General features: G+C 48.6%; 1 protein-coding gene across 2 annotated transcripts in view; it reads left to right on the forward strand.

Moving 5' to 3' along the window:
- The window catches only part of LOC144111869 (uncharacterized), a 43,337-nt gene that overhangs the window by 16,647 nt on the left and 12,850 nt on the right, over positions 1–13,840 (forward strand). For both annotated transcript variants that reach the window (XM_077644897.1, XM_077644896.1), the window contains exons 3-4: positions 4,253–5,453; positions 12,413–12,598. In XM_077644897.1, coding sequence (XP_077501023.1) covers positions 4,253–5,453; positions 12,413–12,598 — 1,387 coding nt within the window. The remainder of the gene's footprint in view (positions 1–4,252; positions 5,454–12,412; positions 12,599–13,840) is intronic.

Here is a 13,840-nt window from a genome sequence, read left to right on the forward strand (position 1 = left end):
AGCCGATCTGGCCCCAGCAGCCACCGGTCGTGCCACTAGAAAGTATTCTAGTTCACTATACTCGTGGTATAATTTAGCAGCCAGTTTATTCGCGCACATAGAGGAAGGAAAGAACTCTGGAGAGGCAGTAACATCATTTGTGTAGCTGGCTCCTCCTGCTCCCTTCTTGGCCGCTGTATCAGCATGCTTGCGCATGCGCAGCAGGCATTGCAGCAGACAACAACGCTACGCCTAGCATTACTATTGGCTACGCCGTCGGGCAGACTCCCAGTAGTCCTTGCAAAAGCCCGTGATTTCTAGCGCACTTTGGCGTGCAGCTCGGATAACGAGGGCCTCTCCCAAGTTTTCCTTCTTCCATGTTTGCGCATCATGTCGGTTACATAAAAAAATTGCATCATGTCAGTCAGCCCTGAAGAGGGCTGAACAAGTATCTTCTGGGTTGAGAAACAAAAGCTTGAAGCAGGCCCAACAAGGTCAAGCTTTGTTGGAACAAGGAATTTCAGCCTTGCTGATGCACTTCGCGAGCTTGATGAATTAGTAAAAAAATTCCAAGAAGCATTGAGATACAGTTAAACCTAAACGTAATGAACCTCAATATAGTGAATTTCTCGATACTATGAAGTTTCTGAATTCCCCAGCACCTGCATTGAAGCGCATGTATTTCAGACCTCCATGTAACGAAGGTATTGCGGTGGTTGACCTTGGTGCAACGAACTGGCTACGCCATCTCTCTGTTAGCTAGTGCTGCTGAGCCACTCGAAATTTGGCAGAACCACGCAGAAGTTTCATGACGATAAAGCACCGACATAAGACGAACGCCAATTGCAGCCAGCGGCTGCAGTTGACACAACGTGCCATGCTCCAGCGCCATCGGTGCATCTCTGGCACTTTCTCTTTTGGAACGTCATGCTACGTGGCATTACAACAGTTCATGCTCAAAAGCACCGAAAAAATAATAGGTCATAGCAAAAAAAGGAAAAGACACAAGCAGTGCACGACCATCGCTGCCGCGTGGCTGCTCGTGTGATTCCGATGCCGATAGCTCTCAAGCATTGGGAGCGGGGACGGTGGAGAGCACAGGCAACGCAAGGTGAGGAGTTCGTTTCCAGGGGCAACAGCAAGGGGATAACTGAGAAGATAACCGAGAGCGGGAACATGCAGGAAGAAGCATGTGCCTCTGCGGCGAGGCCGCGGTGCCCCTACCCGCCCTCCCCACCCCACGCGGAGCAGCATTGCGTGAGCCGCGGCGGGGGTGCCGGCTGCTGCCGCAGTTAGCGCGATCGCGAAACGTTTCTCCGTGTTTCTTACTTCGAGTAACGCTGTTTTTGTAAACATTTTCAATATGATTTCACCTACATTTATTTCTTATTTTAGTTTCAGTTATGCAGTGTGCTTTCGACTGTTCTCGCAGAAACTGCAAGTAACGAAAAATCCCACTTTTTTTAATTTCTTTATAACCAGGTTTAAATTGAGCCAATGAAAAAAAAGAATGTTTCTAGTGAGCGTGTTCTTCAGACATTTAGTCAAGCATGCTTGGCTGAACTCGCGTGCAAGACAGTGTCAGGATTAATAAAATTTTTTGTCACTTTTTTCAACAGCTGTTTTTTCTTTCTAGCTACACATGGCTGAACTTTATCTCATTAGGAACAAAATCTTTTGGGTGACTCCTTTTATTCCATTTGTGCTGCTCCCGGGTTGCTCCAGGATTACCGTTCTGATACAAAGGTTCTCCAAAATGAATATTTTTCTGCTCCAAAAATTGCTCCAGAACTTGAAATGCAGTTTGCCTTTGATGTCCCTTTAAGCTTGTTTAAGATGTCTGCCGCCCTCCCATACTTGGAGGATTGTGAATGTTGCAGCCTTTATTGGTCTTCTGGTCAAGAACCCAACACCTTTTTCTTTCCTGCACAGAGCGTGGACGTTTGATGGATCTCCAACCTAGTCACTGTTTAATGGCTTTCGTGCATGATGTAATTTGGCACCGTTGCATGCGATTCTGCTTGCAGACCGCAACGGTGACCTAGTGGTCTGAGCATCTGCCTCGCATGCGGGAGGTGTGGGGTTCGATCCCCAGTGCCGCCGGGTAGCCACCGGTGATGCAGTGGGTTCAAGCTTTCCCCTGCCTGGTGCTCGGCTTCTTTAGGGTGCAGTGCTTGGGAAATGGGTGTCTGACCCTACCTTGAGTCGAAGAAAAGTACCCTGTGCCATGGCGCTCTTTGGTCACAGCCGATGAAACACATAACTTCTATAAAACGTCTTCAAACAACTCCAAACATTAGCCGCGTCCAACTCTAGATTGATATGTTTAAAAAACATCTCATAAAATAATGGAGGCTTATCCACAAACGTTTTAAAAACACACTGACAAAAGAGGTTTATTCACAGACATTTTAAAAACATACTGATAATAGAGGTTTATTCACCAATGTTTTGAAAACTTTTCTAAATATACACTTTCCACTCAATGTTTTAAAAATTTCTCTGACGAGAAGTCTACTCGAGAACGTATGCAGGTATGAAACTTCTCAGTGTAAGAGAAATTTGGAAGGTGGCCCCTGCAAAGCAAGCATCCTGCTACTTCCAGTTTTAATGCCAAGCAATTCAGCTTTCTTTATTGGACACTTATATAATAAACTATGGCAGAGACTGACGAAGCGGGTTTTCTTGCCTCATTTGCATGTGTATTTATGCTGCAAAGGGCAGCTGCCTGCCCTTTACAGTTCAAGCTATACTGCAAATATCTGAGTAAACAAAATCTGCAGCTCTAAAAAAAGCATGAGCACTAAACCTAATGAAATAGCCCCGTAAAAGAAAGAAACAATGGGTCCAGTTGGGCATACCATTTGGTTCCAATTGGAACCATTTGGATCCAATTGGTCAGCCAGTTGGACTCATGAATCCAACTGGGTAGTCCATTTGGTTTCCCGAGTTCCAGCTGGGCATTCCAATTGGTTCTGCTTTCCAACTGGATTACCCAACTGGTTTTTGAGTTTCCAATTGATTTTGGCACTTCCAGTTGGGTTGCCCAACTGTAACCATTTTAAATCAATTGGGGCTTCCAGTTGGAACCAAGAAAACCAATTGGAAGTTGATGTCCCAACTGGAAGCTCCAGTTGGTTCCAACTGGACAATCCAATTGGAAAGTCTGTGCGTAAGTGACTGATGTTCTTCATTCTGTGTATATGTTTAGCTGGCTATAAAACAGAATGCTAGGCTAATTGTGTTCTTGTAAAAGAGATATTAATAGCTTAATCTCTTGAATTATTTTCATCACTTCCACCATCACTGTGGGCATTCTTAAATTAGATAACTTCGCTTAATGTTCACTCGCCACTGGCTCCAGCTAGACGGTCTCATCGGTGGTGTATATTAGTGACTGAAAAAGTGTGCTCTGTGGATATACGTCAAGAACTTGTGTTGGTACACAGCGTTTGACTCTCTGTGTGTAATGCATACTTGCTAGTCTCTCTTGGTTTTCCTAACGGCATGTATTTATAATTTCAGGTCCCTTGTAGAAATGTTGGCAGCAGTCTCACAGAAGTCATAGAATAAAGGCCAATTGGTTCCAATATAATTCTATATTTTTTTTTTGCTGACCAGTTCAAACCATTTGAGTCAAATAGGTATGGCAATTGCGTTCAATTGGTGGTCCATTCGGCCTGGTTGGGTGAACCAATTATTTCTAACTGGAAGCACCATTTGGACTCAATTGGTGGAGCCCAATGGGTGGCGAAAACACAATTGGTTTTCGATCCATTGGTTTCAACTGGACCCCCCCCTTTTTTTTTACTGGGATCCCACTGGTTGATTCTAGAGGGCTCTAAATATGTAGCATACTGATATTGAGTCTACAGGCTTCATGAAAGCAGCCATTTTCAAAAAATAAAAATGCCTAAATATGTTAAATTCTGAGCGAGTTCTTACGAAGAAGTTTTCTAGATCTTTTCTGGCGGAGCATCAGCAGGTATATAGCACCCCTTTTTGCCTCATTGTCTAGAGAACATCTGAAAATAAATTTGTACTAGACATTACCGTATACTTTAGTAGACATTTGTTACATGTTGCGTAGCACTTCTTGTGTTTCGTGGGAGATGCCCTTGTGCCAGAAAAATCCATCATCATCATCATCATAATAATTCTGCTTGGATCAACAGCAAAATTTTATTTGCCGCTAGTTTATAACATTTTTACTTTATTCATTTACTTCAGCATTTGGTGGTGTCGAAACTAACTTGACCTCTGTTTTCTCCAGCATTCACATGACGAAATGCACAATGGACGGCCATTGGAGGTGGCGCTGCCGACAAAGAGACGGCACTCGGTTCACCAAATGAGTGAGGGTGGCCCCTTTAATGGATTGGAAGAAGAGGAAGAAGTTTGCAGAAAACGCAGCAGGCCAGAAATAGTCTCTCTAACGTCCCCACTCACTCCTCCACACAGCGTGCCAGAGAGGCTTAGCAGGGAAGCATCGCCCATCCCGGCCCCACGGCTGAGCAAGCACAGCCGCTTGCCTAGACCGGTAGAGGTTCAGGAAACATCGCCCATCCCGGCCCCACGGCTTAGCAAGGACAGCCGCTTGCCTAGACCGGTGGAGGTACAGGAAGCATCGCCCACCCTGGCCTCACAGCTGACCGACAACAGCTGCTTGCCTAGACCGGTAGAGGTACAGGAAGCATCGCCCACCCTGGCCCCACAACTAACTGAGAACAGCTGCTTGCTTAGACCGGTAGAGGTACAGGAAGCATCGCCCACCCCGGCCTCACAGCTGAATGACAACAGCTGCTTGCCTAGACCGGTAGAGGTACAGGAAGCATCGCCCACCCTGGTCCCACGGCTCATTGAGAAGAGCTGCTTGCCTAGACCGGTAGAGGTACAGGAAGGGAAGCGTGAAGAAGCATTTGCATACATGCAATTCCTGCAAAGTCCTGCACATGCTCAGCTGGGGGAGTTGGCGTTGTCCGAAATCTCTCTTTCCAAGGAAGTGAGGGCTTTTCTGGACCAGCTCAGGACGTTGGCCTCACTCTCCGAGCAGTCCGACTCTGTGGCGGTGCTCGTGTCGAATACTGAGCACAACACGTTCTTGTGCGCCGTCCTCACCCTGCTGAGCAGGTGCAAGACAAACCTCATCGTGGAGTTCTGCCAGGGGAAGTGCAAGGCCCCCTTGTTCACCAAGATGGAAAATCTGCTGCTCATCGCTATGGCGCATGCCGCACCGGATCGGCAGGCGGCACTCCTGTTCGTGCTGATAGCCCGCTTTTGTAGCATCTGGCAGCCAAAAAGTCTGCTGCCACAGGCCGCATACGTGCGGTTCATGTTTGCGCTGTGCCGCAGCCTTGGTGAGCGTGCAGTGGCCCGTGACATGATCTGGGAGCTCATGCGCTCTGACCGGGCTTCGTTCCTGGTGGCCTCAGCAGTGGGTGCCTGGCCTGGTCTGTTTGATGCCCTGTCACCAGGTAAGGAACTGGATTCGTCATCTGCAGTAGTAAGCTGAACTGGCACTGCTCGAAGCACTATTTCCACTTATGCCTTGAAACTCGGCAGTGGTAGTTGCCTGAAATGGATGGAACTATAGGCAGGCACATTGTGTTTTACTGGAAGAGTGTGCATACTCACAGTTAGGACGCACTTGCAGAAAAATTGTTTTGGCTGCCAAGCCTTTTAGAGTGAGCCAATTGGGAGGAGTCAGGCCCTGAGTGCATGTCCACATATCTTAAATGTTTTGTGGTGTTCTTCCGTGCAGGTAGGAACCAAGGCAGTGGCAGTGAAACACGCTGAAGGAATATTTTTATTCCATTAACAAAGTACAAATGAGTGTCAGCACAGCTTGGCTGCTGTCAGCGATAAGCTAGCATGAACTGAAACAATTGCACTCGGCGCTGCGGTATATAAACTGTTATCATGGAGGCGTGTCAAAGTAGTGCACATGTCAATATTAGTCGGCACACAACCAGTACTACAGTTTTCTTTTACAGTGAATATTTTTATTACTGTAAACAGTACACTGCAGTATAGGTATAAAAATATGTTTGCTGTAATTATGTTCATAAACTCCTAAAAACTTGTATGTTGCTAGAAGTGCTGGCGCAATGTTACCGTATTTACACGATTGTATTTACACGATTGTGAGTCGACCCTTTTTTTGAAATTTAAAATTCTGAAGTGGGGGCGTCGACTTACAATCGAAACGAAACCTTGCACTGCCAATAAAAAGAAAAACAATCTATCAGGGACGCTACTGCGATGTTAGAAGTTTTTATTTGCTCTATGGCTCCAAGCGTAGCATTCAGGTATTCCGCGTGCTTTTTGGCCAGGATTTTTTATTTTTTATTTTTACTGCGCACTGCACCGTTACCCACCGCGATGGTTCAGTGCTACTGAACAGGATACCCGGGTTAGAACCTGACCGCGGCGGCAGCGTTTTGATGGAAGCGAAACGCAAAGGCGCCTGTGTGCTGTGCGATGTCAGTACAGCAGGTTAAAGATCCCCAGGTGGTCGAAATTAGCGGCGCTTCTGGGGAATGCCGATGTGTGCTGGAAGAGCCGATGCTTTTGACTCGACTGCAGGCAGCTTGCTTTGCCATGAGCTCTCCAGGTTCGAAAAGCATTCGGCGCTCATTTACTGCAGCGTTCAAGAGGGAGGCCATCATTTACGCCGAAGAAACCAACAACTGTGCGGCGGGCCGCAAGTTCGACGTTTCTGAACGGTTGGTGCGGGAGTGGCGGAAGCAGCGAGACAAAATTTTCTATTGCGACTCCAAGCGAAGAGGTTTCCGTGGGCCGAAGTCGGGACGCTTTCTGGAGCTGGAGGTCAAGCTTGCAGCGTATGTCACCGAAATACGTGATCGGTTCCTTCCAGTGACATGCGAAATGTTCACGCAACAAGGCCGGGTCTTTGCTGCGGAAGCTGGAATACTCCGAACAGACTTCAAACCCAGCAGGGCTTGGGCTTCGAAATTTATGAAGAGGGCTGGCTTCTCTCTTCGTCGGCGTACTAGTGTATGCCAGAAGCTGCCTGCTGCTTGCAAGGAGAAAGTTCTCGCCTTCCATAGGCACTACCTCAAGCTCCGCGACTCGCGGCAATACCTGCTCGGCCAAATCGGCAATGCGGACCAAACTCCCGTCTACTTCGACATGACGAGCAACACAACAGTGAGCGTGAGGGGAGCTCGCGAGGTTAAGCTTCTCATGACAGGAAACGAGAAACTTCGGTTCACTGTTATGCTATCATGCTTGGCAGATGGCACAAAGCTCCGACCGTACATCCTCTTCAGAAGAAAAACTATGCCAAAGGAAATGTTCCCGAATGGTGTGATTGTGCGAGTGAACGAAAAAGGCTTTATGACGGACGACTTAGTTATTGATTGGTACCGTCGGGTGTGGCTTTTGAGGCCAGGGGCATCCCTCAAAAATCGCAATCCGAACCTCCTCGTGCTGGACTCATTTCGCGACCACCTTACCGTGAAAGTGAAGGCAGAGCTCCGAAAAGAAGATACAGATATGCTGGTGATTCCTAGCGGTCTGACGGGGCAGCTGCAGCCGCTAGACGTTGGCATTAACAAGCCATTCAAGGACTTGCTCCGGCGTGAGTACGAGTGGCTGGCGGCAGAAGGGCGGGAACATACGCCAACGGGGAGCGTGAAGAGAGCCTCCCTGGCGGCTGTGTGCGGGTGGGTGATTTCCGCTTGGGCGGCCATTCCACGCAATGTCGCGGTGCGGTCGTGGTCTGGATATATCGCCAGAATTTCGCTGGGCCATCTCTGCCAGCTGATTTTATTTCATGGAGGAGCTTTCTGTTAACTGCCAGCATCTTCTGTTGTACCAAAGCGACCATATGCTTTTTCGCTTCAATGTATGCCTCCCACAGCCTATTTATTATTTCAGGTGTGCCCCACAGTGTGGCATGTCGAAGCTCTCTACAAGTGACTTTACTTTGCTTTAGGGCATTGGACACCTCTTTGTCCCACCATGCTTTAGGTCTATGTCTTCTGGATTGGCCGGCTAGCTTTTACTGCAGTTATTGCCTTTTTTACCCAGAGAGACACTTCAGCCAGTGGCTAAAGCTGACACGGTGACCCTGCGAGAACCAACCACAGGGGAGGAGTACGTGGAAGCAGCCTTCCTGGGCTGCATTGAAACACATATGGCCCACCAGTTCCAATCCCTGATAGGCCAGGATAGTGCAGCACTACCACCCGCAAGCCCACCTGTCAAATCGGGATGTGACACAGTCACAGAGGGGGAGCTGAAGCGAGCACTGCGACACGTGGCGCGAAGCTCGGCAGTAGGGCTGGATGGCATACCACCATTACTAATAAAAAAGATGGAGAAAAGAACACGGGAACAGCTCAGGGAAGCCTTGAACTATGTAATGACCACAGACACTGCTCGGTGCTCAAGGATACAGCTGGTACTAAAGAGAGGAGGAGACAAGGCCCTCTTGAAAAGCTATAGACCCATTGCAATAACATCTGCTTTGTATCGCTTGTTTTGCCACATTCTGCGAGCTCGCATACAGAGATGAGCGGAAAATGCTCAAATTCTGGGCGAACTGCAAAATGGCTTTCGACCCAATCGCCGACTGGAAGACAACCTTTTCGTTGTGACATCTTCAATTGAGATCGCCGCCAAAGAGAAGTGAGAGCTGGTACTGGGCTTTCTGGATATAGCCCAGGCATACGACTCAGTGAAGCACGATCGACTGTGGGAGGTCCTGGAGGCACAGGCTATCCCAGAACCGCTACTACACTTGGTGAAGGCTTTATACACTGAAACCCAGGCTGTGATCCACTGGGGGGCCTCAACCACCAGGCCAATCAGCGTGTCTAGGGGATTGCGTCAGGGCTGCCCTATGTCGCCAATCCTGTTCATGTTGTTTATCTCGGGGATGGAGCAGCGCCTTGTGGAGAGCGGAGTTGGGTTCAGCCTCACCTACATGAGGGATGGCGCCACTCGTACTCGCAGGCTACCAGCCCTCCTGTATGCAGACGATATAGTACTGCTTGCGGACAACACGGGAGATCTCCAGAGCCTCCTAGACATATGCTCATCTGAGGGCGATGGCCTCGGGCTCCGTTTCAACGCCACGAAGTCTGCAGCAGTCAGATTCCTGCCAGAGGCGTCCGAGGACAGTGAACAAGAGACCCCACCTCTGCATCTTCAGAACGTACTGCTTGCGGACAACACGGGAGATCTCCAGAGCCTCCTAGACATATGCTCATCTGAGGGCGATGGCCTCGGGCTCCGTTTCAACGCCATGAAGTCTGCAGCAGTCAGATTCCTGCCAGAGTCGTCCGAGGACAGTGGACAAGAGACCCCACATCTTCAGAACAACAGTGTCCTTTGGTTGCCGTCTTACAGATACCTGGGAATAGAAATCTCGGCGGGCTGCAACTATGTAGAGGATTTCGAGAAGCAACTCCAGACGAAGGCCATCAGACGACGGGCTTTCCTGAGCTCACGTGCCTTATGGGCTTTCGACCGTTTTGAAGTCACCTGATCGCTATGGAAGGCAGTGGCGGTGCCAGGCCTTACCTTCAGCAACGCAGTCATCTGTTTATCCTCCGTGACTCGCCAAGGTTTGGAGATGCGGCAGAGAGAGGTGGGACGAATGGCCATGGGAGCTCACGGCAGTGGGCCGAACGAGGCGGGTCAGGGTGATCTGGGGTGGTCCTCTTTTGAGGCACGGGAAGCCGTAGCCAAACTGAGCTATGAGCGTCGTCTTAGCAAAATGCAGGATGGCTGCTGGGCGCAGGAAGTGTTCAAGTATGTCCACCTGAGGTGTGTCAACACCAAGTGGGCCCGTCGTACGACCAGGAGTCTGGCGGATAAATACGGAGTGGTACCCCCCCCACTTCAAGTTTCCAACCCAACGGACGGCAAAAGATTCGAGAACAAGTGCGATGCGAGGAGCAGCGTCGTTGGCAGCAGACGGCCCGCGAGAAGCCAGCCCTGGCCGTTTACCAACAAGGGAAATCGAAGGTCAAAAAAGAGCCCCTGTATGACAACACTAGGGGCAGTGGACTGTTGTGCGAAGCTAGGAGCGGTGTGCTTCGCACCCGATGTCTTCGAGCAAAGTACACGGAGGGTATGAGCACGATGTGTGAACCTTGCGGAGGCGCTGATAAAACCGTCGAGCACATCGTGTTGGAATGTGCAGGCCTACACCCGTCGGTTTCGAATGCACAGGACAATTCCTCAGTAGGCCCCATGCCGCTTGACGCGATCAGCGGATCCAAGAGCCTCGGGGCACTAGCAATAGCACTCGATTTTCACCGACCCGACGAGCCACCGCAATGGAAGCTGGTTGAGCGAACCAAGCGATGTTTGGAACATTGGTGGCGCACACGACACGGTCACGCTCCTTGAAGGCTCAGGGGACCAAAACGTGCCATGAGCGTATGTTAGGTGTTTTTATTCTTTAATTTTTATTTTTAATTACCTTCTTGGCTTGATCCGGTTTTTAGTACCGTTGATCTCCCGATACAAAGGGATAGCCAGCATCATCATCATCATCATTTAGGAAGTGCGGGCTTTCCATGGAGGACGATGTGCTGTGGGATCGCAGCGGCGACGACGACGACAGCAGTACCACTGAAGATGACTCAAGTGAGGATGAATAGCCCGTCTATGCAATAAATTTTCGTTTTTGAAGCGCTCCACCGGTGTTATTTTTTTTGGACATGCGATTGGGGGGGTCGACTTACATTCGCGTCAACTTTTGTTTTTCGGACATGTGATTTGGGGGGGTCGACTTACATTCGAGTCGACTTACATTCGTGTAAATACGGTACTCTTGTGTTGAAAGGGAGCGGGAGTGATCAGTTCTCTTAGGATAACTGTCACCCTGTGGCAGTGATGTCAGCAACGTATGATCATAGCAGCGCGCTGTTCAATTCCTTGAGGCGAACAGGTAATCTTCGCGTGTGAGCATGGTTCACTAAGCGGATTTTCACAGTAATGTGATTTGTGGAAAATATGCATGGCCATTCAGTGGTATCACATAACTGGCTGCAGGCAAGCATTGTTTGCTTGTTTTGCTAATTAAAGGAACTGAACAAATAAAACTTGTCCTATATATCAGCAGGGTGCCATGTTCTAATCACAAAGAGACCACTGTCACTGTAAAGGAAGCTTATATATGCTGTAGAAAAGTCCAAAGAAACATAATACCAGTGTCACCACCACCAGCTGATTTCACAAGTAAAATGCTTGCACGTTAGCACTGATTTTTGGGTGCGGATACCAGAGGCAACACTACTCCGCCATGCGCTTCAAAACAGGCAACCCGACCTTTTTTGGCAAGGACATCACGAATTTGAATCAACTGGCAGAGAAATTTTTCAAATTCAATTTTTTTGGCGATAAACGTCTTTTGGTGCCATATCAACATCAGGGTAGCTGGAAAGAGTCAAAGAGAATCAGTTTTTATTGAGAGCTATAACTTAAACAAGTTGTCCTCAACCTTAATGTGTAGTGGTCTGGGCGTCCGCTTCAGCTCCGGGAGGTACGTGGTTGGTTCGAAACCCACTGCCGAACACCCACCGGTAAAAATGGGTACAAGCCAACCATGGCCCGGCGCCCGGCTTCTGGGGTGTGTGCTTGGAGGAGGCTCCGCAAACCTCGCTGCGCACTTTCGAGGGCAAACCCAGTTTTGAACACTTAGTCTGCAGTGGTGGTTCATGTTTCACTCCCAAGTGAAGAGGTCGACTCAAAGCTCGTACGCTCTAACCAGCGTCTCAAATTCAACACTAAGTGATCCTTCGTCAGAAGAGATTCAGAGTATCACTGCAGTCCTGGGCAAATCCGGTTTTTCTGTCTGTCCAACTTTAGTGTAGGGCTTAAAGGTCTACACTAAAGTCCCTTGTAGCATTGCTTTTTTTTCACACTTTCTCAAACAGGAATAGGCGATTTGTTATGGGTGACCAGAAACAGGTTGTGTGCAGTGATAGTTTTATGTTTGGTTCTTGAGATGTTTGTTCTGGTGTATGCAATGGTCTTTGTTGGGCGCACTGCATGCAGTGTATCCTATGATGTTAACGGTCTTTTGTTTTTTTGTTTCATGTTTTCGTGCATCGCAGCTTTTTGCAGATTGTAGAAAAAAAGAAAACTATTTTCGACACACGGAATACTTGAAGAAGCTGCTTCCCTTCAGTTTGCCATGTTAACCCTTTTATAACTTCTGTTGTCATATTTGAGGCTGATTATTGGTCATGAACTGCATGCTTTTCCAAATTTATCCTTATTAATATTTGAAAGGCTGTGTTGATGCAACTTCTTGGCATAAGTCCTGCAACATGCCCTTTCACTGTTCTCTGCTTAGAGTGGGGGACATAGGAAGGGGACCTTGCCCGCAGAGGCTTTGCTTGGTCCTTCAGCCAACAACCGCCCCACTGTCTGTACATGTCGAATGCAGGCCCAGTGAGGAATGTCATCAGCTACGTGCTGCACCGGTGCCCATCCAATGAGCTCAGCGACACACTCCTGTCATATTGCAAAACGGTGCTGGATAAGCTCGGACCTCTGCCCTGCTTCGACGGGAACTTGTATCCACTGGTGGATGATCTCCTGCATCCCCTGCTGACTACCCACGAGTGCATGGGTGAGGGAGTTGGCTCTTGGAGCACTTCGTGCCGAGGCCTCGACGAAAGGGCGTGGGTTGTGGAATAGATGGTATCCTGGCTGCTGAAATCAAGAAAAGGAAATGGATATGGGCAGGGCATGTGTGAATGCAGGGGACGAGTAACCAATGGTTCCTTAAGGGTAACAGAGTGGATTCCAAAAGACAGTAAGTGTAACCAAGGAGCTACCCTCGTTACGCTTCTTGGAATCCACTCTGTTACGTTTAAGGGACCGTCGGTTAGTTGTCCTCTGCATTCACATGCCCAGCCCATATCCATTTCCTTTCCTTTATTTCGGCCAGGCTCTTTCGTTGCACTTTCAGTAGCCGGGTGGCCAGGTGAGATCAGGATGGCTGCGGCTTGCACTGGACAGAGCTGATTGGAGGCATCCGGTGGAGGCCGTTGACGTGCAGTGGGCGTAAAACGAGGATGATGATGGCGGTGTGATCATGATCTGGGGCAGTGTACCAACTTTGAATCTGCTCAGGGGCACATTCTGGCTGTGAACTCCTCAAGGAATTGTTCCGGGAAGGCATGCGTTTACTGATGCAGTGAAAGTGTGCAGTTCTTGGTTATAGCTCTCATTCAGCAAGAGCCCTGCTTTCTGTGTGTCCAATGCCTCCGCCCTGGAACCCGTGAAATCAAATTCAAAGGCACACTGCAGAGGGGATGATTGTAAAAGCGAAATTGTTACAGCACAATGTGAAGCCAATACTACTAATGCAGATTTGTCACATCACATCGTATAATTAGCTCCCATATTTTTTGACCCTGTGATGGTTACAAAGAAACTGAGTTTAGAGGTGTTTTTTACGCTAGTATCATCTTGATTAAGGCAAAATTTATTAATACAAGACTGCCTGGTGAGATTGATGAACCAGCGTTCTCTGCGGTAATGTTCTTGACCTTTGGGAGCTGCATGTGCGTGTCAAGATACACTGTAGTGGAGGGCTCTGCATTAATTTAAGCCATTGGGGCTCTTAAGGTGTGCTGCCATCGCACAATACACGAGCAGTTTCCTTTTCCTTTCCACTGAAATGCATATGCCGCAGCTGGGGTTTGATCCTGCAACCAGTGCTTTCTTTGGGTGATCTGAAGGAGTCTGCATCTTACCCAGCACCCATTATGGGGTTAAGAGACTGTGTAAGACCCAAGCATCTTCAGCTCTCGCATCATTGGAAATGGTGAACGTGCCGTTTTCGATCTGTGGGGGAGTACATACA

The sequence above is a fragment of the Amblyomma americanum genome, unplaced genomic scaffold (assembly GCF_052857255.1).
Source record: "Amblyomma americanum isolate KBUSLIRL-KWMA unplaced genomic scaffold, ASM5285725v1 scaffold_12, whole genome shotgun sequence".
Taxonomy (NCBI): Eukaryota; Metazoa; Arthropoda; class Arachnida; order Ixodida; family Ixodidae; genus Amblyomma; species Amblyomma americanum.